This window comes from Pagrus pagrus, assembly GCF_965226575.1.
Source record: "Pagrus pagrus genome assembly, chromosome: 6".
NCBI lineage: Eukaryota > Metazoa > Chordata > Actinopteri > Spariformes > Sparidae > Pagrus > Pagrus pagrus.
Genome location: NC_140190.1, coordinates 22899339 through 22926900, shown reverse-complemented (window position 1 = coordinate 22926900; position 27562 = coordinate 22899339). Strand labels below are relative to the sequence as shown.

The 27562-nt window shown below is 39.8% G+C and overlaps 1 protein-coding gene across 2 annotated transcripts; it reads left to right on the top strand.

Moving 5' to 3' along the window:
* Positions 1 to 383: 383 nt before the first annotated feature.
* LOC311258486 (protein ENL-like) lies at positions 384 to 26223 on the top strand. 2 transcript variants are annotated; one of them, XM_084354797.1, is made up of 12 exons: positions 384 to 525; positions 7646 to 7826; positions 8260 to 8342; positions 10260 to 10403; positions 11920 to 12045; positions 13902 to 14552; positions 15164 to 15254; positions 15396 to 15507; positions 16481 to 16580; positions 17059 to 17127; positions 18896 to 18967; positions 19343 to 26223. In XM_084354797.1, exons 1-12 carry the CDS (start codon positions 514 to 516, stop codon positions 19469 to 19471), a joined length of 1770 nt encoding a protein of 589 aa, XP_084210923.1. In that variant the 5' UTR covers positions 384 to 513; the 3' UTR covers positions 19472 to 26223. The 2 variants fall into 2 exon arrangements, with proteins under 2 accessions (XP_084210923.1, XP_084210922.1); XM_084354796.1 differs by having other exon boundaries at positions 17059 to 17136.
* Positions 26224 to 27562: the final 1339 nt, after the last annotated feature.

The window sequence follows — 27562 nt, the reverse complement described above, 5'->3', positions numbered from 1 at the left end:
ACAGACCATATTTTAAAAAAAAATAAAATAAAACTGTGATACATATGAAGTTGTATGACTAAGATATATGTCACATTCTTAATGTTATTGATATTTCATTTACCAGACTAATAGCAATAGCTAAGACGTGAATCCCTTACAATCGAACTCCGATTAATCAATTAACATCATGTGCATTTTACAATTGAAACAGAGCTGTAGCCATTGGGACAAGCTCGCTGTCACTCGAGAAAACCCCCAGAAAATGCTTTAATTGTATTTGCAGCTCAGCGTCTGCCCCGCCTCTCCCGTGCTCCGATTGGTTACTTTCAAGAGTGCTTAAATTTACGGCTCGCTGATTGGCTGAGAGAGCTTTCTGTTTTGGTTGCCTGCCAGCAGCCGTCTGGAAGGGGAGGGGAGCCGTCTGCCTTCCGCTTCTGGGCTGGATTGACACACAATGAGGAGCAGAGGCTGGGGAGACACTCCACAAACGCCGCTGTAAATAAATACAACAATCACTGAGGCCAGAAAAACATGGAGAACCAGGTACAGTGGCTTTTGTGTCTCCTTGTGGAATCTGAACTTTTCACGGAGAAAATGCCAGCAGGCTGCGCGCTGCCAGGGCAGGAATGAATCCTCTGTTCTGCTAGCCAGAAGAAAAAAATGCTCCTGCTGCTAATGAACTCGTAGTTGTTTGGCTCTGGAGCTATGCTAGCTGGGCACTCATACATCGGTATTTACCGCTAGCTAGCTTCAGTCTACCACACCATTCAGCACCGCTGCATAGCTCTAGCCACAACCAGGCACACAAAGAGATTTACACCTGGTGTTTATTCCGCTCTGTTGTGTTTAAAACGCACATGCACCTTGTTAAACACCATGAAGACCAATTTGAGTCGGGTTTTTGTGTAGCTAAGCTAAGCTAGTCTACCTATCAGGAGAGTGTCGGCCGTTGGCTAAAGGCTAAGGAGCCGCTACAAGGCGCCGGGGAAAAGATTTGTCCTCTCCAGGTTGGGCTGGAGAGGCGGGGTGGTGTCTCCACTGCCAGCGGCCTGAAACCTCACATGCAATGCTGATTAAAAACGACCATGCAACTTCTGTAATACCTTTGCATTATTAGCCGACAGTTGGTTAATGTTTAATGCCTACCACATTCATGATTGTAGACTGAAATGCATGTAGCATGGTGGAAAAGCTCTGTGTAAGCGTTGAACTTGATCCAGTCATGATGACCACCCATGCATTGGCGGATCTTTATAAAGAAACCAGAATGTAAAACATAATTTAATGACCTGCATGTAAGCCTTTTTGCTCTTGCAAGATCAAGGCTTCGCTTTTCATACTACTGCATGTATAAATCTGCACAGTTAAGATTTATATCATCTTAAACAGCTTCGTCATTTATTTTGCAGAAAACAGAAAAGTGGGTTAACCAAATTACACATGAGCTAACTGCAAGGGAGATATTACTTCAAAGTGGGTTAGTCTCTAAATGCCTGGGGTTATTCAGGACTATATTTCAGAAGGTTAGGCCACACACACCCTTGGAAAGTGTCTCAGCCACTTTCTTGGAACTAGTCCCCATTCAGTGTTGGCCCCTTTGAAGTTTAACTAGAAAATGTGTGTGTTCATCCAGACGAGGTCTTCTGCTACAAGTTAAAAGAGTTGCGTAGTTGTACTTCTGTCGTGAATGTTAACTATGTTACATGTGCAAGATTTGCATTTTGTATTCATACATGCACATTCGCAAGTTTAGTGGTGCACATAGCTAAACTCATGCACCCTTGCAATGAAACATACCTTTTTTATAAAGGTTATTATATTAAGAGCTAATCTTAAACTGTTCTAGAGAGGTTTTTTGCTGTAATTCGTGGTCCTGGTCAAATGAATTGATTTGTACTAGATGGATCCTCACTGGTAGACATGGATTTTGTAACTTAAATGATCTCTAACTTCGATGCAAAACCTTAAAAAAGATATTTATATTTGATACCATGGTCAGTACTAGGGGGCAGGTATTCAGCCTTTTCTGATTATCAGTATTGGTCATTTTTTTCTGTCAGATTGCTGATAAAATTAACTAATTTTAGAATATGATACTTTGGCTCTGATGCAGCGTCCTCTGACACAATGTCCGGCCCACAATAATATCTGATTGGTAAAACGCCACAATTATTAGTCTACAAAGTAACTACTAAACTAAGTAAATTTATCAGATAATAGTTTGAGAGGAAGTAAAAAGTAGCAGAAAAAGGAAATATTAAAGCAAAGTACCTCAAAATTGTACTTAAGAACAGTACTTGATTTCATCACTGGTCGTTTTACAAAGAGTTTCATTTTTACAGCAAATGAATATCGGTCCCAAATATCGTTTTTCAGTCTCCTTGATTTCTGATAACCTGTATCAGTATCGGCCCTGAAAAAGCCTAATCAGTCAACCCCTATTCAATACCATGAGGAAAAATTGACACAACATTTAGGGCATAACTTTAGATTGTTATTGAAAGATGAATATAACAAGGCTTGTGTACTGTGTGTTCAGAACAACAGCATCAAAGTTAATTTACTTCTGGAGGAGGTACAGCTATGTGGGCGCTACAGCAACACGTGTCAACTCGCTGTTGGAGAGGGGATCGAAAAAACACAGCTAGTAGTGGAAAATACTGCAAAAAATAAGTATTGACACTTTTTCAAATGTTCAGAATTGATCAGTGTTGAAATTGCAATATTTTTGATAACACTGCATTGCATTGTACTGCTTTTGTTTTAGATAGGTGGATGTAAGAAAACCGGCAGTAAAGTCCATCTGTGAGAGGATGCGTCTTCCCAGTAATTTATTTTATGGTATAAAGGTAACACACACACAAATCTTCAGGGCTGAGTTGACAAATCTCAATTTCCCCTATTTGTTTTGGCCACAGAAAGCCGCAAGGCCAAAACATTAGCATGTTGGTTGATATGGCCAAAATAAATAGCTGAAATTGAGATTTATCAACTATGTCCTGAAGATTTGTGAGTGTGCTACCTTTATACCGTTGGGTATGCAGCAGCTCTGAGTCTGTCAGATCCGGAAGAGAGTCAAGTTCAGTTTGCAAATGTTGCATTTGAATTTATGTATTGCACATTACAGCATCAGGACACAGCTGGATGATGGTTAATCAGCTTCATGTGTTGTGGACAGTGAAGCAGGAGCACGTCTTTGTGTGCAAATACTGAGATCTTTGCTCTTCTTTAGTCATGAGATCTGCATGTAATGAACACAGCATTTCCAAGACGGGATGAGTGGTCATGCAGCGTCTCATAATCCCCACACGCTCATTCACGCACCCCATTTCCAATACTCACTTGTTTTCCTTGGGTGCTGCAGATTGGCTATTTATGACTCCCCCGTGGCTCTCTGGGATTGACCATTTTCCAATACAAGTAACTGTTTCATCTCTCTCCGTGTCATCTTTTTAGATATAAGGCTGGGTGTGAGGAAGGATTTAAGTGGAAGCTGTAGCACTGTGAAGTCACAGCTGCTGACGTGATTGTTTGTCCTCCGCTCATAGGGAAAGTTTCTGACTTTTCATTTTAATCGTTCATTAGCTGGCAGAGATTTAACATGGTCATGAGGGGTGTTATTTACAAGTCAGCTGGGAGTTCATTGTTTTTGTGGGTGCCAGCGTGTCTGCCAAAATTAGTATTTCCTCTCATCCTCTCAATTGGAGCTCTGTGCGTGTATGAGAAAGAGAGAGAGCATGAGCACCATCTCAATGTTAGTGGCTTTGTGTTGTCTGGTTTTGTATCCCCCTGTGTTCCTTTTATAGAGGATAGAAATAAATGTGTTGCCTAAAGTCATTTTGTCCATCTCATACCGAAGACTTGAATGATTGAGAAACTTAACCATTGTTTTTTAGATCCCTGGTGTTAAATTTTTTCAGGCAGTGTGATGCAGTTCAATTGATATCCAGCTCAATCAACGTGATTTTCATTCAAGTCTTTATTTTCCCCGCCTCTGGTGCTCTTAATTTTCTGATTATTAGTAGAAATGATCGCCAATTTCCGGTTTGATAGATGAATTCTCCTCATATTTTCAGTCAGTTTGACTTGAAACATAGTTCTTTCTCTTCCTGTCTGCATTTTATAGAGCTGAGATGAATAGTGTAGTAGTCAATTAATAGAAACTTAATGGTTAATTCATTTTTTAAATCATTTTTCTTGTACAATACTGAATATTTGCTTCCTACAGCTTCTAAAATTTCACATCGTGCTGTTTTTGTTCTGTTATATCACAATACATTATTTGTGGGTTTTTCAGACAAAACAAACAATTTATAGAAACTCTGCAGCTTTCTCCTAAACAACCTAAGAAGAGACTTGTTTGAAAACGTAAAAACGGCAAAAAAATAATAAAATGGAATGGTTCAATACAGCCCGTCCTGTGTAAGCCAGAAGATCCCGAATTGATTTGAACAGACTTCACTGGCTTGAACTTGTGCACCCACCCTAATGTTATTAGCTTAGCAGCTACAGTGGTGATTTCAGCTTTAGAAAGGGTCTAAATATTGTCTTGTCAAATCAGTTTGGGATCTCTGGGCTTCCAAAGACTTGGATTACACCGGACAAGCTGTATGGAGTCATTTTATTTATTTATTTATTTACGTTTTAAAACAACTCCACATCTAATTCAGTTGTTTAGGAGAATGCTGTGATGCTGTTTTGCTGCGAAGCTCCTGAAATGTTTTGTGGACTACAAAACTTATCCCAAATTTCCATCAGCGCAGGGGTCAGCAGGTAATGATTGAATTTGCAGTGAACTTTTCCTTTAATCGATTATGAAAATGATCATTAGTTGTAGCCCTAGTATTTTATCTATAGCTGCACTTAATGATAATAATAATTTGTGATTGGTTGTCTGCTTTGTTTAATGTCAAAGTTTGTGAAAAAATGATGTATAATAGTCTAGTACCCAAGTTCATGTCTTCAAAAATGTCTTTTTCTGTCTAACCAACAGTGCAAAACCCAAATATTAGAAGTTCACTGGCACAAAAATCAAACAAAAGCAGCAAATTCTCACCAGTGAATGTTTAGTACCTTTTAGGGCTGCACAGTTAATCAAAATATTATTGAAATCGCAGTATGGCTACTTGCAATATACAAATATACAAGAGGTTGCATTTTTAAATTGTAGGATAAATGTGGGATAAACAGCATTATAATGAAGTAATGCTACAGAGATGATCAATCTTGATTCTTTTGATTGAGATTGATTGAACAGTTGTTTGCTCTATAAGATGTCAAAAAGATCGTAAAAAATGGAGGTTTCAAAATCTAGAGCCCAAGTTGATGTCTTAAAAATGTCTTGTTCTGTCCAAAACCCAAATATTCAAAGTTTGCTGGCAGATAAATCAAATAAAAGCTGCTAATCCTCCCATGAGAAGCTGGAACCAGTGAATTTTTGGTACCTTTGCATCAAAATAGCTCCAGATTAATTACCAGCTAATCAATTAATCAACTAATTGTCTCAGCTCTAATTTTCTCTGCCTCATTTCGCCTCCTGGGCTCTCAATTTTCTGATAATTGGGAGAAATGTTTATTTTGTCCATGCTCTGAGATAATTGTTCTCTTTTGGTTTCTAATAGAGTCTTCCTCTTTGGCTCATTATCATCCTGATTTTCATGTTGTCCTTATCACATTCCTGATTTTGTGAAGTTGCCAGGGGGATGGGGGTTGTTGATGATTGGAGGGACTCCACGGCTGCTCGCTGTGGGTGTGGTGGAGTCTGGAGTTTAAGGGCATTACTGCCACAGAATGGCCGGGCGGAGTGCCAGCCAGGGGAGGTGTGTGTGTGTATGTGTGTGTTTCTGTGTGTGTGTGAGAGAGTGAGTCGGAGAGTGCCAGACCAGCTCATCTCAATCCTGTCCCCTCTAATCCCCCCACTCAGTCCCAGCTCATGAGCTGCTCTCTGCCGGGGCCAAATCCCCACATTCTTCAGTCCTCCCCTGGACATAAAGTGCCTTTCTGTCCCCTCTCGTCTCCCCCTCGTTCCCTTCTGCACTCCATCTCCATAGCCTCTTCACTTGCTCTGCCAATCACCACCAGCACAGTGTCACTTGCTCGTCCTGTCGCTGTCATTGTTCTTGGCAGAGAGAAGTAGCCCAACAATGTGCCCCTCTTCTGGACGAACCTTTTGAGATCAGTCGGCTCGGGCAGCTAATCACTCCCATTCCACAGGGAGCGTCCCGACACCAGTCCAGGCCAAGTGTTCAGCCTCTCCTCTTGAGTATCAAGTCCACACACTCAAAATAGAGACCCAGAGGTTTTGTTCAAGACGGAATAAGAACCAATGAATAATGGCCCCTTGGTTTAATCTCACTTCTCGCTTTGCTGATGTTTATTTCTTAAACAACCTCGGTTAGCAAGGTGTTTATCTAGAGCTGTGGGGGACAAGCAGGTCTACTAAAGACTGTTTTCATTCATTCATCATTCATTATCGATTCGTCCGTACAATATTTTCATCATTAATTGTTTTGTCCGTACAACATCAGGACAGTGAAAGTGTCCATTGCATGAGGACAAAACGATTTTGTATTGTCTTATCTTGTCTGACAAACTGTCCAAAACATAAACATTTTTCAGCAAATTCTCTCAAATGTTTTGGTATTTTTTTCTTAACGTATATGTTGTAGGGTAGTTTAATTTATAACAATCACTGTTTCATACATACAGTTTACTTGGGCGGGTCGCCCAGGTATATTAACAGTGGCCTAAGTATATTTGGCGACCCATTTAAGCGTTTTAGAGGCTTTTTTTTTTTTTTTTATCCATCCACGAGAATGACGCCTCCGCGAGCAATTAGGTGACAGTCGGCAGCAGTCGCTCTTCCCCTCGCGTCAGCTGTCATTTATTTTTAGAATGAGTTTTTCTGTCCGCTTCTTTTCCTGAAAGAGTGACTTCTTAATTTGTGACATTAATTCTGAGGAAAGGTTTAAATGTGATAGTAAACTGGACATCAAAATAAGAGATTCTGCAGATGAAGAAATAATTGCAAATTATGTTAATGGAGTTTTCCCTCATGCATATCAAGGATTTAAGGATAGATGGTGTAATATGCTGTAAGCCTTGAGCAAAAATTGTGATTTGGGGATGTATAATTGAAATTTACTCGATTTGTAACCCTTATTATTTTATCATAGACAAGCAAACATGTATAATAAACCCACTTAATTTCAGGTTACCCATCTTTTGTCTCTTTTTCTAGTTTGACACATTTAATCTGTGACATAAATGTTCAGCATACATCATCATATCTGACATCTCATGCAGGTTATATGAGCATAGACATGAAGAAAGAAGAGCTTTAAAGGTGCATATAAATCTTTCCATTGCAACATAGCCCACATGCAGATTAAAGTCTAAAAGAGTCAACGGAAGAAGACAAAAATCTCTAGGCATTTTTTTGACCTTGCTCTGCTCACCACATCGAGATAATCAAAGACAGACAAATGTTTCCATTCTACATCTTCATCAGTATCTATCTGTCAATACATCTGCAGCTTCTCATTCTGCCCATGTAGTCCACTTTTAACCTATTTTTGGCTCGTATATATATACTCACCACATCTACAGGTCTAATGTGGTCTCATATAGTACGTGACTCTTTTTTCTGTCTGCCTCTTTTCAGTGCACAGTGCAGGTGAAGCTGGAGTTGGGCCACCGAGCCCAGCTGAGGAAGAAAGTGACATCAGAAGGCTTCACCCACGACTGGATGGTGTTTGTCCGAGGGCCAGAGACCGGCGACATCCAGCACTTTGTAGAGAAGGTCGTCTTCCGACTGCACGAGAGCTTCCCCAAACCCAAGAGAGGTAAGACGGAGAGATATTTCAACACAAACACAGTGTCTTTATTTTCGTAGCATATGTCGCACACCAAGGTAATGAAGTGTTTTAGTTAGTGTTTGCACAAAAGACAGGGATAGAAACTAATTTCACATAAGTTAAAATGATGGAAATGGAAATAAATTGAAGAGGCTGCTGAATCAAACACATTTCACATTTCTTCATGATGCTCCTGTCGCACCAGCAGTTGATAAAATTTGAGCAGGTGCAATAACGCTCCTAATTTCCAAATCAAATTAAAAATGCGAACGTCAACAGGGGTCAAAGTTAAGGTAAGCAATCCAGACACTGTCTCAATGAACAATGCACAGGTGTTAGTATATTTAGGTCATATGACAGTAAAGCATTCTATTTATACGTGTAGTATCACTGCAGTAATTATGTCTTTGTCTGTCTGCAGTATGCAAGGAACCTCCGTACAAAGTGGAGGAGTCGGGCTACGCAGGCTTCCTCATGCCTATTGAGGTTTACTTCAAGAACAAGGTGAGATAGACTGAATACAGACAGTAAACTGTTGGCTTGTTTCCTTCAAAGAAACTGTTGGAGCAAAAAAACTATTATGTTTTCAAGGTTGGGAATATGCTTGAATTTAAATATATTATCCTTGATAAAGACTTGACTTTCAATATAATCTGAAAACTGAAATGAAACGATCCCACTGTCACGCTTATTTGTTGTCTCCTGCCCACAGAGCAGGCAACGTCTGTGGATGTCCAAAACAGGTTGATATCATGTCCATCGGGCCAGGCCATGATCTGGACGTCCATTGACAGCCAGAATTAGTCTATAAACGACATTGACAAAAGACCAAAGAAAAAAGATGCCAGTTGGGGTGGAGAGACAGCATGGCTAAGAGACAGTGTATGCATCTTCCCATGGCCATATAAACGTCTATACAACGTCCAGAAAAGATGTATAAAAAACTTTCATTCTGGCTCCCCAGAGGATGTCTTTATGTCTTTGGATGTCAATAAATGACGTCTAAAAGACGTGATCTAGACCACTTTGTGCTCACTGGGTGGTGTCGAAATTAGCAAATAAGTAAACATGATCAAAACACACAATCAAAGTTAATGTGAACAGCTGATAAAATGAACAAAGTCACACATGGCTTGCTATTGGTGTAAAGGACTGATGAATGAAGGGTTTAAAAGTCTGGAAATTTTTGTTTTAGGTATCTTGAAAGTGCTTGAGTTTTACTCTTCTGAAAGCTGTATGAACTGTGCACGGATCTCTCTGTGTCAATGTATTTATTTTATTTAACCTTTATTTTACCAGGGATATTCCCATTGAGATTCAAAATGCCTTTAACAAGCGAGTCCTGGCCAAGATAAATGTCATTTTTTAAGCTTCATGACGGATTAAGACCAAGCTTAGACTGCCTTTCCATAAACATACAAATCTGGGTTACGGGGGAAAAACAGGTTTTTCTAGCAGAAATGCAGCCTTGTTTACCAGGTTAATTCCTTAACTTGGCAAAAGAAAGCAGCTGTTCCTTTTACCATGATACTTCAGAAATCAGGTTATTGCCCAAAGCCAGAAATAATCAGATTACTTAAGTGCATGTATAGTGTTTGAGTGCAGCACAGCGATGCTCTGTCTCTTTGGTCAACCTTACTAACACACTCTCCAGTAGGTCAATAAGAGTTATTATACAGTACGTATATATTTATTATATATCCACTCAGCCAATCAGAATGAGCAATTGTGTTAGTAAAACATTACTTTAATAGGGGACATTTCTCTCCTTAAGTGATAGAAATAAAATAAGTACACCCTATTATACTGGCACCTTTAAGTCTCCATTAGCCGTTTAAAAGAATGATGAAAGACAGAAAGAACCACTTAACTCTCATTACAAGATAAGGATGGTGCTTCAGAGGTCTGTGCACATTAGTGCAGCTCCTGCAGTTCTTTACAATATTAAACCTCTGGACTGCACCCAACAATGTTACTTCCTCCTCTTAGGTGCAATTAACTTACACACAGTGGACAAATCTGTCAAGAAGATGATGAAAATACTCAAAGGCAAGCACAAGGAGTGTAAACATCAGCAGCCATTATTCCACCTGCTTTACAAGAAGACATTTTGTTTTATAGTATCCCTCAGTGTGTCTTAATGCTTTACCTCTGCTTTAATTGTCCTCTTCTCTAAAGCCTCTCTCAGGAATGTTACTCGTTTCTTATCAGTGTGCCGGCTCCAGCTTTGTCTGTGTCTTTTATTGACTTCCAGGGTGATAGTTCATTCATTCAGCTTTTATCTTTTGTTGTGAAATATGCAGGTATTGAGAGGTGACGGTATGAAGGGCAGTAATGCAGTAAGACAAACACAGATTAGTTTGTGTCACATTTACTGTTACAGGAGGGTTTAAACTATCTTTATCTGCTGTCTTTCCTCAGGAGGAGCCAAAAAAGGTGTGTTTCAACTACGACCTCTTCCTTAACTTGGAGGGCAACCCACCAGTGAACCACCTACGCTGTGAGAAGCTCACCTTCAACAACCCCACCAAAGAATTCAGGAGAAAGCTGATCAAAGCTGGAGGGGTGAGGCTGCCTGACACACTGGCTGGCTGCCAGGTTGACTAGACTGATGGCTAAATAAGTGACTTTAGTAAACAGTAGGGCTGTAATAGCAGCTACCACATGATGTTTTTTATGAATTCTCAAATACAGGTGTTAAGTGGGAGGAGAAACTGGCCCTGGAATTTATTTTTTTATTCCCCCATTTGAAGTCTGTCTTTAAACTATATCATCAACGCAGGGTATCTGCAGGTCTTGAAACGTCTTCAAAATCATTGAATTCAGTTCCCCAAAAAAGGCCCTAGATTGTTAGTAATGTAAATAAATACTAAACACTAAAATGGGATTGTTGCACCAATCACCGAAAAATCAGTATGCAGCTGGCTCATTCTAGGCCATATTGTCCCTGCTCGTTATCCATCATGCTTACGTATGTTTGCAGGCATGGTTGTTAAACAGGTAATAAGTTGTGTATGTTTACTAAGTAGTTTCAACAAGTAGGGATCAACCCATATGACTTTTTCAGGGCGGATACTGATTATTAGAAACCAAGGAGACTGATGACCGATATTTAGAGGAGCATTTCCTTTTTCTGCTACGTTTAAATTGAGGTACTAGTTACTTGGCAGATTCAGATTATTCAGAGTTTAAAGACTATAAATGGTGACATGTAATCAGACTTTGTTGTAGGTAGGACGTTGTATGAGAGGATGCCACATCAGAGCCAAAGTAGTACATTTTAAAATTATTTTTTTATTTTATTGGCAATCCGACAGAAATATCACCCGTACTGAATATCAGCCCCAACAATCAGCCAGGCTGACAATCGGTCTATCCCTATTAAAAAGTCATGAATTTAACTTTAACATTAAACTTCACAAAGAAAGACGTGACTCTCCTTCATAATGTAATGATCATAAAGGTTTCTGTTATGTTCAGCAGTTTTAATTTTTCATCTTTGTTACAGAGAAATCACATTTATTCCCATCAGTTTGCCGTGGCTGACAGCTTTTTGTGAACAAAAATGTTGCAACAGTTGCTGAATTCATCAGAAGATTTGATTCAAGCTACAGATTGTAGGATCAGTCGCAATTTCAAAAACTTTCTTGCACACCATAAACTCTTAGTACCAGGTTACAATAACTTTTTCTATATCAGCTTTGCCTGATGAAGATCTGAGGACCAAAATGTTGTTTATAAAATTGGTACAAATGATGTAAAGTGTGCAGGATTCTTTGTTTGCTTCACAATTTGTTTTGCCAGAACCTTAATCTTCAGCTTTAACTTGCAGTTCGCAGCACTCAGTTACTGTGCAATGTTTTGTACTGATGACTCACGCCGTAGAAGTGCTTGAACTGTGAGTCACGTATCATTGTCTTTGACGGGGACTTTTACATACAGAACCAGGGCCAAAATTTCCTTTTCCTCTATAAAAGTCTGGTTTTCTCATTAGTGAAAATAAATAAAGGCCCTGTACATTTTTGGAGAATTTACAGTATATATTCAGTGGCTTCCATGACCCTTGTCTCTTTGATTTCAGGTATTGGTGGTTCCAGAGGGAGCTGAGGCCGTGTCGAGGCCCAGTCCAGACTACCCGATGCTCCCCACCATCCCCCTCTCTGCCTTCTCAGACCCCAAGAAGACCAAGACCTCTCATGTGTCAAAGGTTGGTCACATTTTCCAAAGAAAAACACCATCTTAGTCATCTCAAACATGTCAGCTTGCTCATTCATTCATGGTGTCACAACTTCATTGATCATTCCAGTCCATTTTATTGACCCGTTTTTTGCCTTGCCCTAAACAACAGTCTTCAGAACAGGTTGACTCAGGCTTGTAATCATTCCCAGCTGTTTTTGAGCATCTGTATGCATGTATGCAGAATTACTCAGCCGGCTTATCTGCCAGGAGAGGGTACATATGAGGAGAAAACAGGAAACTGATCCCGCTACAGTTTAATTTGTTGCCGCTTTTGGTATAGACCTTTCACAGACCAGTACAGTTTCTTCATGTATGGGTTTGCTTCTGTAAGTGTTTTGTTCTACAGATTTTGAGTAATTTACAAAACTTCAAGACCCACATTGGTGACTATCTTCAAGTTGTCCTAATGTCTACATATAAATAAATAAAATGTTCCCTTCATTTGACAAAGATGTACATGTCGCTTCGATCCTCATTATTATTGTGACATGAGTGGGCGTTTGTTGAGCAGCAGCTTGAGGCAGATAGAGGACTTGGTTTCATCCAGCTGTGTCCATCTGCTGACATAGAAAAAAATCACATCGCACAGACACACTCACATAGCGACTCCCTCCAGTCTTCCAGTCTGTATTGAGTCTATTTTTTACAGTGAATGAATATGATAAAGACCCTTGAGTGAACACCTCTAGAACTGTTTTGGAAATAATCATGCCATACCTGTATCACTGTGTCTGAGAGCTTTGTTTAAAAGGCAATTCTGTGGATGAGATGCACACATACATCCTTCACTACATGATCAGTTCGTCTGCTGCCCTCAAAGTTTTACTACAAGTTTACGTTTCCTAATGTAACTCCAGTAAAACAACAAATGTAGTCCATTGCCAGTTGACTCATAAATCCAGATTGGCAGCTCACAGCAGGCGCAGTGTGTAAATACTGTCTGCATACTCTACTGCAGTATAGTAGAGTATCTCTGTTTAATACACTGAACTAACTTTTTCTTCTTATTTATTTTTCTACTTTTGTCCACGCTAGTGGCATGACTCTAGGCAAAGTCTATCAGTCGGTCCGACTGAAATCTGTTATCAGACAGATTAAGGCAAAATTTTGTACACACGTTCATGCTCCCCAGAGGATGAATTGTACTGACTTTAGTAATCGCTTCACTTTTTCTCTAGTACCACCACAAGGTTGATATTTGTGGTTATGAGTGAAATGCCTCGAGATCTTTTGGACGGATAAGCAAGGAGTTTTGGTACAAATAATCATGTTGCCTTCTGGATGAATGGCTAAAACTTTCGTCGTTCTTTAGCTTTTCATCTAGTGCCATTATCAGGTTAAAATTTCAGCTTGTTGAATATTTTGTTTTATGATCGAATACCTGCAAAACTAAAGAAATCTCCATCCATTTCAACTCAAGTGTTCATAAGCAAATGTCAGCATATTAAACTATGCTAGTGAACATGAGAAATATTATACCTTAGCATGTTAGCTTGCTGACTTTAGCATTTAGCTCAAAGCACCATTGTATATCCCCACAGAGCTGCTAGCGTGGCTGTAGACTCTCAGTCTTGTTATTGCATGAAGAGGGTTTTTTTTTTTTAGACTGATCACTGAGAAAATTGTTATTTTGGCTATAGTTCACGCTGACCGACAAGCTTAATTTGACATCTGGTTCACAGTAAATAATGTTATTACAGTACAGACTAGACTTGCCAGAGCTTGATGAGGTCTTTATGCAGCTGAGCCTGTCTCCGTTTATGAAGCCTTTGGCTGAGTGCTCTCATTGTCAGTCACAGTGCTGCTGTTGTATTCTTTCTCCAGGAACCCAGCAAAGAAGGAAGTGGTGGCAGCAGCAAAGGACCCAAACCACACAAGCTGACCAAGGAGCACCGTGAACGGCCCCGAAAAGACTCTGAGAGCAAAGCCACGTCAAAAGGAGACAACGACAGAGACGGGAGCAGCAAGAGTGGCCGCGATCCTTCCTCTTCCTCATCATCGTCTTCAAAAAAGCCGTCAGAGATCAAAGTGAAAGATGAAGTTAAGGTCCTACCCAAGGCTGCCTTCAAAGAGCCTAAACTCACCCTGAAGGAGTCAAAGATGGAGGGCATGTCCCCTAAAGGAGGGGGGGCAGGGAGCGGAGGGGGTGGTGGGGGAGGAGGAGGGGGAGGGCCCGGGGAGTCCAAAGCCCCGGGGAAACGACCCTCCACTGTCGAGTCTCCCAAACCCAGCGCGAAGAAGCAGAAGAAGGGCAGCTCAGAGGGGCCGAAGGCGCCGACCGGCGGGGCCTTTACAGGAACTTCTCCTCGAGTCTCCTCCTCGTCTGCAGCCAGCCAGCCATACGCAGAAAAGAAACCTTCCAAGGAAAAAGGTCGCTGGGCTAAAGGCAAGAATGACACACAGGAGCCAAAGGAGCCCAAGAAACCTCCAGAGTCAGAAGAGTCGAATTCAGACGAACCATCGTCAAAGTCAGAGGTATGTCGACGTGAAAATGTGGAAGGAGACGAAATTTTTTCAAGCTGTGTATAAATGTCACTTCAATATGCTTCATATAATGTTAATTATCATTATATATCATGTAGGGGTGCCACTGAGGATTGTTTTTATGATGTCTTAATCAAACGATTATTTTCTTGTTTAATCTATTGATTGTTTCATTTATAGAATATTAGAAAATAGTAAAAATTTCCAAAACCAAAAAAGACATATTCAATTTACTATCACACAAGATGAAGGAAAGTGACAAAACCTCACAAATGAGACACTAGGCAATGTTTTGTTGTTTTCTTTGTTTGATTTATCAATTAATCTACCAATCAATTCCCTGTTGTACTTTCTTATTTGAATATTTAACCATTTGTTACACGACTGCATTTATAGAGACAAATGAAAGTTTTTACTAATTTGGCCTAATTCCAGATTGTTGATATTGACTGTCCATGAAAGTCAGAAGAGAAGAGTCACTCCAGAAGTCAAAAACAGCACAATAATCACCTCAAGAGTTGGATTCTAGCTCGAGACTTATCAGGATATTCTCTCTCTCTCTCTCTCTCTCTCTCTTTTGTCTTTTGTTTTGTCTCCTACAGCAGTCAGCCCCTTCGAGTCCCTCCAACTCCAGTTCGAGCTCTGACTCCAGTTCAGATTCAGACTTTGAGCCTGGACAGAAACAAGGGCAAGGTAGAGTCCATTCACCTTCTTTCACCAAAGATAATTTTATGTAACGGTTTTAACATGTAATTTGGGTATGTTAAAAGTTTGCTTGAGATACAATGTTCAGGTCAATATTGTAGTTTGTGTGATGCTGTCGTCCTCTCCCAGGTCCTCTCCGGTCCATGGTGGAGGAGATCCAGTCAGAAGAGTCGGACGATGACGACAGCAGCTCAGAGGAGGAGACACCCATCAAGACCAACCCCCCCAACCGGGACTCTCGGTTAGTCTCCCTAAATACACCTCTACATCTCTAATTTTCATTGTGGATTAATCTGTAGATTTCTCGATTAATTGATAAAAAGTTTGGTCTATAAAATGTCCAAAGATGGTGAAAAGTGTTCCCCAAAGTTCAAGATATCATCCTAAAATGTCTTGGTTTGAAAATATTCACATTTAAGAAGCTAGATTCAGAGAATTTTGACATTTTTTCATTTAAAATTATAAACAGTTTAATAGTTGGCTATTAATTTAATAGCTTACAACTAATCGATTAATTGTTGCAGCTCTAATCTGATGTTTTCCTCTTCTGTTATTTTTCGTCTCTTTATGTGGACGTTTAAGTCACATGCTCCAAGTACATCATGATTTATTTGCCAAGTCTGTTTCCTGACTTTCCTGTTTCATTTTGCCTTTATCCGTACACCAACTTTTCTACCTCAGCCTCAACCTTTTTGTGATATTTTGACTTTGACTTTTTCATTTTCTTTCTTCTTCTTTTTTTTTTTTTAGTCAGGACAGTCAGGTTTTTATATGCACACATTTCAAAGTTTTGGTTTGCATCAGTATTATTTTCCATTTACAGAATTTGTAGCACTGTAATTCAAATGGCTTTTATCACACAATCTGACATGCCTCAGAACTGATGGGGTACAGACCGACAGAGATTGCCAACAGATTTTATTAGACCTATCTTGAGCAGTGTGACATGCAGTCAGAGACACAATTTCGTGTCTCTTTTTAATATTATTTACCCTTGTTGTTCTTTTGATACATTTTTGTCTCCTTCACCAAATGAAACTCAGAACCAAAAACAGCTTATGTTGATTTAATTTACTGACTGCCATATTAACAGCCGATATTAATGATGATCTCAGACGCACATCATTCAAGTACAATGGTAAGCCGTATGACAATGTGTTCTGTCTGTCAGTCTGTGTGTGACTGACCTCTGACCTCACCCTGTCCCCTGTCAGACTCAGCCTGGACAGCGAGAGTGACAGCAGTGACGGCTCGCACAGCCCCAGTCGAGACCCTGCCCCGCCCCCGCAGAAACACAACTCCACCAACAACAAAGTGAGTCACGCAGACTGAGTCAGCGTGCGACCTGCTGATTACTGATACAGGCCTCATTTATTCTTAACAATGTTATTATACATTTTTCATCATCCGGCGTGTCTCTTCTTCAGGATAATCCTTCCTTAAAGTCTTATTTTGTGTGTTTGTGTGGTATTGTTAGAAAAAATGAAATTTGAAACACATGGATGAGCAAAAGTGTCAAAATGATATTGCCAGAACAGTGTGAGGCAATAGTTTAGATGCAGATGACTCATTTGAATTTTACTACATGCCATATTTTTAATGTCTTGCTTCCTAACACAGAATAGCCTAAAGACATTCAGCAGACAGACATTTCAGCTTTATTAAATGTAATCAGTGTCCCAGATTTCCTCAAGCCTCTGTCTCTCATCTCTGTATCATCTGTCTCTTAAATTTCTCTCCCCTTTCCCCTTTCCCTCTTTTTTTTTTTCTTTCTCCAATGTGTTTTCTGCAGGTTTCAGGCAGAAAGAGTCCAGATTCCTCATTTCGCTCAGAGAAGGTGTTGAAGAAGGGATACGACAAGGTAGGAAGGGTAAATCAAACTTTTTATGCTTTAACTCTCACCCACACATACACATTCAATGTTTCTGTCAATATTCAATGAATTCAGTATGGAGTGATGGCCAGTGAATTGATCCAGATGTGCAGACAGTAGACAGTCTCTGTCCTTTGAACCCTTGAAAATAAATCTCTTCTTTCTTCTTTGTAACAAGATGATTCATGTAGTGATAAAACTCTGGCGAACAGGCTCTGTTTCACCCCTTCAGTTAAACATATGCTCAGTTTAATGGATTCTGTTGCGACATCAGGAAAAAGGTTAAATCCCACAGAGATTAAATTAAAAGGAAGATGTCTACTTCAATATGTAGTTTCAATCAAATAGTTTAACATTAGTTTAACAACAACAAGTTTAACATTTTGTTTGGTGAGCAGCAGAACATTTTTCAGCTAAATCAAAAGCTGTCTATGGTTTGGTGTCACTCAAGTCAACTTAATTTATGCTGCCCAAATTAGTCTGAGCGTGCTCCGTTTACAATCTAAACAACATACTATGATAGTTTGACTTTTTACAGATCCATCGTCTGGTCAACCACACAAAGGATGTATGCATATTAACAATAAAAAATACATAACAATACACCCTGACAGTGGATAAATACACAATAAACACCCTCTCCTTTTTGTGATTATGTCTAGATTAATTAGTTTGCTTCAAAACTGAACGACTATAAGGACAGAAAACAAGATCATGGAAGACTAAGGGCCTGTGTCCATGTCAAATAATAAACAAACAGATAAACCGCAAAAGGGCAGTGTGGACCATACAGCGGTGGTTGTCAAGAGAATTGTCATGGAGACAAGACGCACGTGCAGCGTTTTTTCTCTCAGTGCACAAACGCTTCATCCCAGCACTCACAAGAACTTTTCAGCCAGAAAAAAACGCTCTGTGGACACAGGCCCTAAGTTTCTCCACTAAATTGCGACTCTATAGGGACATAGCTTTTTCAAAAAAGTTTGAACAAATTCAAAATAGGCCTGCACATTATCAGGAAAGTCTGCGATGTGAGATTATGTTCAGTATCGCAGTGACGATATGAATTGTGATAATAGCTCTTCTCTCTGTCCTCAGCCAACGTGCTAACTAACCTCACAGTTGCCATGTAACTGACACCAGTAAATCTACTGTCAACTAGCTGGGCTGCATCTGATTGGCCAAATGTTGTGAATGCTTGGCCCATGTATCCAGGGCTCCATCTGATAGGTCAAATGTTTGCGTGCATAACAATAATTTTTCTTATTTATTGCGTGTCAGGCCGTTATTTTCAATGCGCTTACTGTGCGTGCTCACATCGAAAAGATTACGTAAATGTGTTTTATAAATTAGCGATAATTGAAAGTAGCACATAATTCATTCAAACTAATACATCCGTCATTATCTTAATCTATCCTGACATACTAAATGTTGTTTAATTGACATTCGCTTTCTGGTCCTCTGCTGTTTCCTGACAAACTAAGATTACAGTAAGCAGCCTAACCTTTATCTTTGATTTTTGCCTTCCACGGTGACGAATCCAAAAAGTGCCCAGAAATGACTTCTTAGATGGTTTGGTTTGGTGATTATCTGGTCAGCAAGGTTTGCTAGTTTTCTCTCTAGTTAGGGCAGCATTACCCCCAGCTAAAAAACTTTTCCCTGTGTTTGTACTGAAGTTAGATTTTTCATTACAAAGGAACATCACTATGAGTCTCTGCTGTCCTTGAATACTAAACCGACCATGTTCACCTCTCTGCAGGCCTACACAGAAGAATTAGTGGACCTCCATCGCAGACTGATGGCTTTAAGGGAGCGTAACGTCCTACAGCAGGTGTGTGTTCATGCCATGGTCTCTCATGTGGATAAACGTCATACCAACACCATATTCTACACCAACTGGAATACCAACAAGTGTTGACTACCATTTTTAAAAAATGCATCTTTTGCAGAGAGTTTCAGCATGAATAATGAGATCTAAAGGACAAAGTTAACACATTTCATTTTAAGTGTTTTCTATTGCATAATGTAGGTAATAATGTTATGTAATATGTAATAACACCACGTGACATATGTTGTCATATCACACAGCTTGGAGTGGAAGTACTGAAAAATGTGATATAATAATAAAAATGTCTAGGTCTGATTATGAAACACGTGATCTGAAGTACAAACATGGTAAATGATTAATTGATCTCTCCTCTGCCAGATTGTCAACCTGATCGAAGAGACGGGCCACTTCAACGTGACCAACACCACCTTTGACTTTGACCTCTTTTCACTGGACGAGTCCACCGTCCGCAAACTACAGAGCTACCTGGAGGCGACGGCCACGTGACAGGAAGCTGACGTGGGGAAACCGGTGTGTGGATGGCAGCGCGGAGGTAGACTTGCCACCACCTCTCCTCTCTTTTAAGGAGGGGACAAGCAGCCACATCTGTCGCAGCCGTCTCACAGGCCTGACTGAACCGTCGAACAACTACCACACAAACAGAAACACTCGAACAAAACACAAGCACACATGAAGACACACCGCCTTCAGGTGACGCTGGGGAGGAGACTGAAGGAGGAGGTGTGGAAGGGAGGGGTGGGGGAGAACTCCATCTACAGTCAGGATTTTCACTACACATCTTTTTTTTTTCTGTCTGTGCAGAGCTGTGGAATGCACCCCACACCCCCTCCTTCACCCCCCTGCACTCATATTGCTCTCGCCTTTGCAAAGCCAATACCCCCCTCCCCTCCCATTTCCTCCCCCTTCACACGCACACTCCTTACTTGGCAGAACGCTCCAGTTCCCTTCCCCCTGCTGTCAGCTGGAGCTCATTTCTCTCCCGACATACTGTTGAGTCGTGTGTGTGTTGACTGTGCATGTGTGTGTGTGCATGCGAGCGCTGCTGAGGTTTAAGAGGAGATGTTGTCTCTGTGGTTACCGACTTCTCTTTGTTCATGGAGCTCGAGCCCAAACAACAACAGTTTCCCCTCCTTTCCCGCACACACGACAAACAGACAGATTCAGGTAATACTTGACTTCAAACCCCCACATTTAGCATTTTCAGACAATATACAAACATTGAATTAATGGTTTATGACACACTATAATGTAGTTGTAAGCAGATATGTGATTTTTAATGTATTTGTCAATGACTCCTGTGAGCACACACGAGTGGAGGCTGGTTTACAGCCAACAGATAATGATTGACAATTTGGGCTGCAACTAACAATTATTTTCATTCGGCCTATAAAATGTCTTAAAATTGTGAAAAAAATGCTCATCACAATCTCCCAGAGCCCAAAGTGACGTTTTCAAATTGCTCCTTTTGTCCAACCAACAGTCCAAAGCCCAGAGACTCTTCATTTATTATCATAAATGATAAAGAGAAGCAGGAAATCCTGACAATTAAGAAACTGGAACCAGCAAATGTTTGATATGTTTGCTTGAAAAATAACAAAAACAGTTAATTGATTACAAAATAGTTAACATTTAATTGTCCTTTGAGCAATAAATCGACTAAAAGTTGCAGCTCTAATGACAATATTGTTGAAACACTGTTGTTATGATATAAAATATGTCTTAATGGGATAAATGTTGACAAATACTGAACTTTAAAGGGGCAATATGTAAGAAATTCAGTTGAAAATACAAGAAATTCAAACTCAGAACTTTAATATTTACAATATGAATGAGGTAATAATACAAAATCAGAAATATTTATCTTTTCCAGAACTGAATAAACAAGCTGTTCTCAGAGGAAAATAAGGTCCCCAGAACACTGTTTGAAGCTAGAAAGGTGGCGGGGTCCGCCAAATAAAACAGTAAAACAGTCTCAGTTTTCACATCACGCTACAATCCGCTCATATTTGAGGGATTAATACATGTAAATTGAAATTGTTATTGACTTGTTACTTAGAGCCCCTTTAAGAAAATCTAAAATGTCCTTACAGAGGTGTGTACAACAAATAAAACTGTGTTATCAAACATTTATTAAATGTTCACAGTGCTTATAAATGCTAAATAGGGGAGGTTAAAGTCGTACCCAGCACATGTTTGTCCTTACACTCAACACTGTACATGATGACACTGAGACGTATGCTGTATGTGTGTGTGTGTGACTGTGTTATGGATGAGCTTTCTCTGTTTTCTGAACATTTGAAAACACATGTTCTGTTGAGTTCCCCCTCTACTTCCTCGCACTGAAAGCTGAGCCTTGACCTCCTACCAACAGCTCCCCCCTTCCCACTGAATCCCCCTCATCCTCTACACCCTCCTCTTTCTTCATCTCCCTTATTCCCATATTGGCGTGCATGAAAGGGCTCGACTGCTCGCGGCCAGAGCAGTGGAGGATCACTCCTGAATTGCCTTCTAAGTGGTGGGTAGGGTAGGGTGGGGTGGGGGTTTAAAACAAAAATAAAGCCGTGAAAAAGTAGCCATACTTGTCTCCCAGAATCCAAAAATAAGAAAAAAGAAAATAGGGGCCACGCTTTTTTACATTTTATTTTTCTACAAGTGCATTTTGTGTATTTATTCCCAGATTGCGGTTAAGATAACCTGTGAGCTATGAATGTATATCGCTTTTACTTTTCTACGGCTAGCAACAGCCCCACTCTAGTGCCTTTTTCTGCGACTTGCAGTGTGAGGGGGGGGTGTGCGCTCTGTTAGCCATGGTCACACAGATTGAAACCCCCCCAAAATACCCCCCTTTGGGGAAACAAGTGTTAATAGGGATGCCTGAATATCCAGTATTGTCTTAATGGCTTCCATCCCTGCTTCTCCTTCTCCAGTGTCTTTGTAGGCTGTTGCCATTTTGTCATTTCTCCTCTAGAAGTTTTAATACCACTATTTCTCACCGATGGTGGTCATGTTTTTATGTTCCTGCTTTCTGAGATTAGGTTCAGTGTTTTAAAGAGGAATCGTCAGGTGACTGTGTGGTAGTTACTCACATTTAATTAGCTCCTGTAGTAACAGTTGCTTCAGCTGTGTTGTGCATTTTGTCTCATTGAATAGGGTCGGTGTTCCCTCTTCAAGTATTCGAACTAACGTTGGAGCGTTTGATACCAAGTTACCAGAGCATCAACAAAGGGCATGTAGGCAGAAAAATAAGCTAAACAAAACGCTCCTTGTGTTTCCTTTCCCTCAATATTTAAGATGTATTTCTAAGGGACCTGAATCATGAAGCAAGATTATCGCAGATAACTTAAACCCGAGCTGACTGGTCTCACAAAGCTGGCTCACTTGAACCAAGTAACATTGCTTTAAAGGCCAATCCACACCAAAAATAACGACTGTAATGAAAACTGTAAATATATTGTTTTAAAAATTGTCCACACAACAACCATAGCGATGGTGACGAATGAGATTGGATCAACTTCAAAGAGATGTGATCAATGATAGAAACACTGTCAGCCAATCAAAATCCATCCAAATTTACAGGACATCACAATCACAACTTATTTAATGTTTATATAAGTTAAAATCAGGCTGCAAATTTCACCTTTAAAAACGTAATTTAACCTGAGACATACTGCCAAACGGTCTTTGGTGCTGTTGGGGTTCTGAAACATTCTTTTATGTCCTCTTCGATGATCTTCAGGATAATTTATGTTGATTCGTAACAGATTTATTAGAGGTGAACTTTGAGAGGTGACAGGAAAAGGAGAGAGACTTGAGGGGGAAAAACAAGAAATTGGCCACGTTGCATTTTAGTTTCCTAATCCCACACCAGCATCGCGTCTAGCATGTCGCACAAAGCAAGTTGGCCATATTGATGAATACTGAATGACAGTTACTGTTGTATTTAAATGCACTAAAATTCTTTAATTGGTACAGTAAAGACTATTTTGCATCAATGATCAGAACAACATGCAGGGACTTGGTCAACATAGTACTTTTGTAAACTCAAAGTCTACACAGCACCTGGACACAAAACTTGTGCGGAGGCTAACGAACGGCACGAGATGAAGCAGAGTTTCCACTGTGTAGTATTTTTGATATCGTTATTGTTTTGTCACACTTATGTCGTAGCCACTTTTCCAAATAAATGAGTGTAGCCTATTTAAATTGTCATTCAATATAGAGCTGCAACCACAAATCGACCATTCGATCGACAGAAAAATAATTGCTCACAATTCTAAAGTGATTTTTCATCCAAAAATGGCAGAAGATTCTCTTCGCTGCCTTTCCAATATGTTCCAAATTAACTGATAGTCTTTGGCGTTTAGACAAAACAAGACACATAAAGACATCACCTGACATTTGGTATAACAAACAATTAATCAATTAATCCACGATCCACATCTTTAGTTACAGCCCTAGTTCAATAATTAGTGAGACCCTGGTTAGGTTGACTTTACCAAAATTAAGTGTGAAGTGGTTGTTGCTATGGTTACATGCAGTTAAATATACCTTGTGCACTGATTTATAACAACTTAACTGTTGACCAGACTTTATTTTGGATATATAAAGTTGTTTAAATTGACACTTGCCAGCCAATGAGAGCTTTCCTTTCTGTAGCGATGAAATAATGAGCAATAATTAAAGATTTCCTTTCCTGTACACATTAACTCTTAGTGTTACTTTCAACTGGTCAGGCTCTGTAATTGTTCATCAAGAAACGGAAGCATTATATCAATAATTAAATTTAGCACATGTTGTTAATAATAATGGCCACTGTTATGTGATTATTGCATTATGTCACTATTATTATGTACTTTTTATGTTTATATATGTAAATATTGTTTACTGTATTTTGCCTACTGGTCTCGATCTTTTAAAAAAAAATTTAAGCTGAATTTTACCTTTTGCTGCTGCACTGACAAAATTCCCCCCAAAGTCAACAGTTTCATCTTCCAGTAATTAGTGCACCTTTTTTAAATGTAAACGGACGTCTACCCACTTTGGTAAATTGTGCGTTAACAGAGCCAAGAGGCAGCTTTGTGAGACCAGAAAACTCAAAGAAAGCCAGACTGAGGTGAACTTGCTTCTTGATTCAGGCCCCTGGTGTGTTAGTTCCTGTGGCCCCTCTAGGCCCCACACACACACACACACATAGACACACACACACCAACCCACTGTGGTTCAAACCTTCAATGAGCGTTTCCCTCCCTCCCTCCTTCTCCGTTTTCCTCCTGCCGACTGTGTTTTTATTCTGACGCTTCAATAGCTTTAATGGTTCGCTCTGTTTTTCTGTTGCCTGCCTGGCTCAGCGACTTGTACACACTCCCTCTGCCCTTACTGTAAACGCCGTCTGAGCACGGAAAATGTGTCTCGAACAAAAAAAAAAGAATAACCAGGATCCCTGCCGCCTTACGTGCCCTGCAGTAACCCCCTCCTGCCCTCACTTCTTCCCCCGTCCCACCCTCATTTTCTCTAGGTGTGCCTCCGTCAACAGAACTTCAGGCCGTGATTACTGAGAATGAACTTTGAAACTGTGTGAGTGAGTATGTTTGTCAGCGATGGGAGAGATTTAAAAACCAACCTTCCTGTCCTCTCTGTGCATCAATGTGGGAACTTTAAAGTCCTAGTTCATGAACTCTGACCTTTGACCAGGCACTCATTCAGTCCCTTGTTGTGGTGGTTGAGAGGGGAGGTTACGTGGGGACTCGAGAGAAGCCCCACTGTCTACCCACAGTCAATGTTTTATTTATGGACCTCTGCACTTTTGGCTGTGATGACTTCAGTACTTAAGTAGTTACCTAAACTGTATTTTTAAGGATTTTATACAATATTTACATGCAATACAATATGAATTGATTTTCCTTTTCTTTGCCAACCATTTTTTTTTTTGTTTGTTTGTTTGTTTCTTATTTAATTGTCTTTATTTTGGCATGATTTGTCGCTATTATTCACAAGCAAACATGCCCATTGGATCTATTTCAGGCAGAAAATGTTATGGGGATGTTCCCTGTATGTTTTTTTTGTGTGTCATAATTCTGATGACAGCTGAAACACCAAGAAGCAGGTGTTGGAAAATATTTGCAGGATGAGCTAAACTTTGATATCACCCTCTGCTTCCAGTCGGAATAACTGGACCAGAACGGAGACGAGAGGAGTTTTGTTCAGGGAACTGAACTGTCGAGCTAAAATATTTGTTTTCCGTGTCACGTCCACTTATGATTTGAGTGTCTCTTTTCTACTCATTCATAGACGTCTGTACCCAAATGCCTAATTTTATTGTGTTATGATAACTTGAGCCTGATGAAACACATCATAGGAAACAATTGAGTCGCGAAGTGGAGTGGTAGTTGGTTCTGGAAGTAATAGTGTCGATCATTTTTCCCCTTTTGGCAGACAGTTGCAGATCTTCTACATCTTGGAACAGCATTAAACTCTCCATTTAATTACACAAATTACCACCAAACGTAAAATTCTTTGTTACATTATGTGGGAGAGTCATGTGTTTAAGCAGAATTGAAGATATTCATGAAAATGAAAATAGACTGCTGTCAAGTGTAACATTTAAAGACACAGAAGTAAATATGGTTGGCCGGCCTATCTGACCTTCATGCGGTGCTTATTTTGCCTTCTGGTTTGCTTTAAAGGAGAAAAACACTTCCGGAGCCAGCGTTGCGTCGCCACTTCGCAACTGTGAGGAGGTCTGTGGGAGTGAGCATTTCAGCTGAGACTATTATATATATTAAGTGTATAATACAGCAAAGGTAGAATATCTACTGTGTGGATCTTTGAGAGGATGAGGAAAAATTTAGAGCAACATGGTTCCTTGAAAATATGTGGAGGGGGGTGGGAGGGGGCATGTGCAGACGGGATGTTCCTGTGTCAGTGGTCGTCATAATGTGTCTGTGACAAGGGGACAGGGTTGCCTGTATTTATAAAGGTTTGATTTTTTTTAACTGGGGTAAAAGGGGGAAGGTGGAGTCCCAAATGTGTTCCATGTATGTGGTCCAAGCTGCAAATGATGGGCAGAACAAATGAACTGGATGGCAGAACAATTTGGTATTTTTGAAAAATAAAAACTTGGCATTACCATGCCACCATGTGGCCATATGATGCAAGTTGTTAACAAGGACGAAACATGTTATTTTAATGTTATTTTTTATTTTGAAATCATATTATTAATAAAGTCATTAAGTACTGTTGTCCCCGCGTGTCCGATCATTGACCGCCGTGTGACCCGGTCATGGCTGTGTGGAGGGTTCATGTAAGGTTCATGTGATGGTCAGTGCAGTCTGCGGGGTTAAAAGGACAAGCAGCCGGCCGGGTAATAATGCTCATGATGCATTGACCATCTATCGAGGAAATGTCACCACAGGGACGGACGTTTATTGGTAGAGGCTGATCAATAAATTGTTCTCTATGACGCAACTCTACTCGCTGAGAAAACTTAGTGTGAGAACCGTGAGGCAGTTTAACCTCCATTAATAACTGTTAACTGTTTTACACAAATAATTCAGTATATTAGACATTGCAACAGTTACAGTAGTGTGGTGAGGGTGATAAATGCTGCCAGATGATAGAAAATGTGTTAACTGTGGAGTTTCTTCCATACCTTTTAATACTGAGGCAACTCTCCCTTTGTCTTTGGGTGAGTTTTTTTATTTTCTATAAGCACTTTATTGAAAACGTACAATACTTCAGACTTATCTCTTTTTAAATTAAAGCTTATACAATTAGATTATTCAGTCATCAGATAATTAACAATAATTTTGATTGTCAAACAGTTGTATAGTGTGTTAAGTCTTTTTTAAAGAAAAATCTCTGGTTGCAGCTTCTCGTGAATATCTGCTGGTTCTCTTGTGCTCTGAAATTGAATATCTTTGGGGTTTTGACTGTAATTCAGAAAAACAAGCAATTTCAGGAAAATTTCTGGATTAATATGAGATTTTTCCCCCCATTATTAATAGGCAATATAACTGATTAATATATTAAGTGATCAACATGTTAATTGAGAATGAGAATAATCTCAAAATGGCAGCCCCACTTAATTTTCATCACCATCATAACCTGTAAATTTGACCTAACAGATCGCTGAGGGGTGACTCTCATTCAGCGACACAATGAGTCAAAACAAAACAAGAAAAAAGAGGGAAAGAAAGAAATACAAGAAAAGGCATTCCCACAATTGGCTGGTGCCATTAAAAACTATTGTTTTACATCAAATGATTTGATAAAAAACTAAAAATAATCCAAATGTTACATAAATAACTTAACTATTTAAATGTAAAATGCAAATGCAGTTATGTAAAGTAGTTTACATGTTACATGACTGGAATTAACTAGAATTTTAATTCAGAAAACGTATTTTCCAACACCATTTATTTTTCGTACCTGACGCAAACATAAAGCCGAACAGACGTTAACTGAGAAATGTTCATAAATTTAAGATCATCTAGAATTAAATCACAATTGTCCATCAGTAGCACACAATGTACTTTGTGTTATTGTTGGCTTAACTGCCTGAACCACCTGCCTTTAATG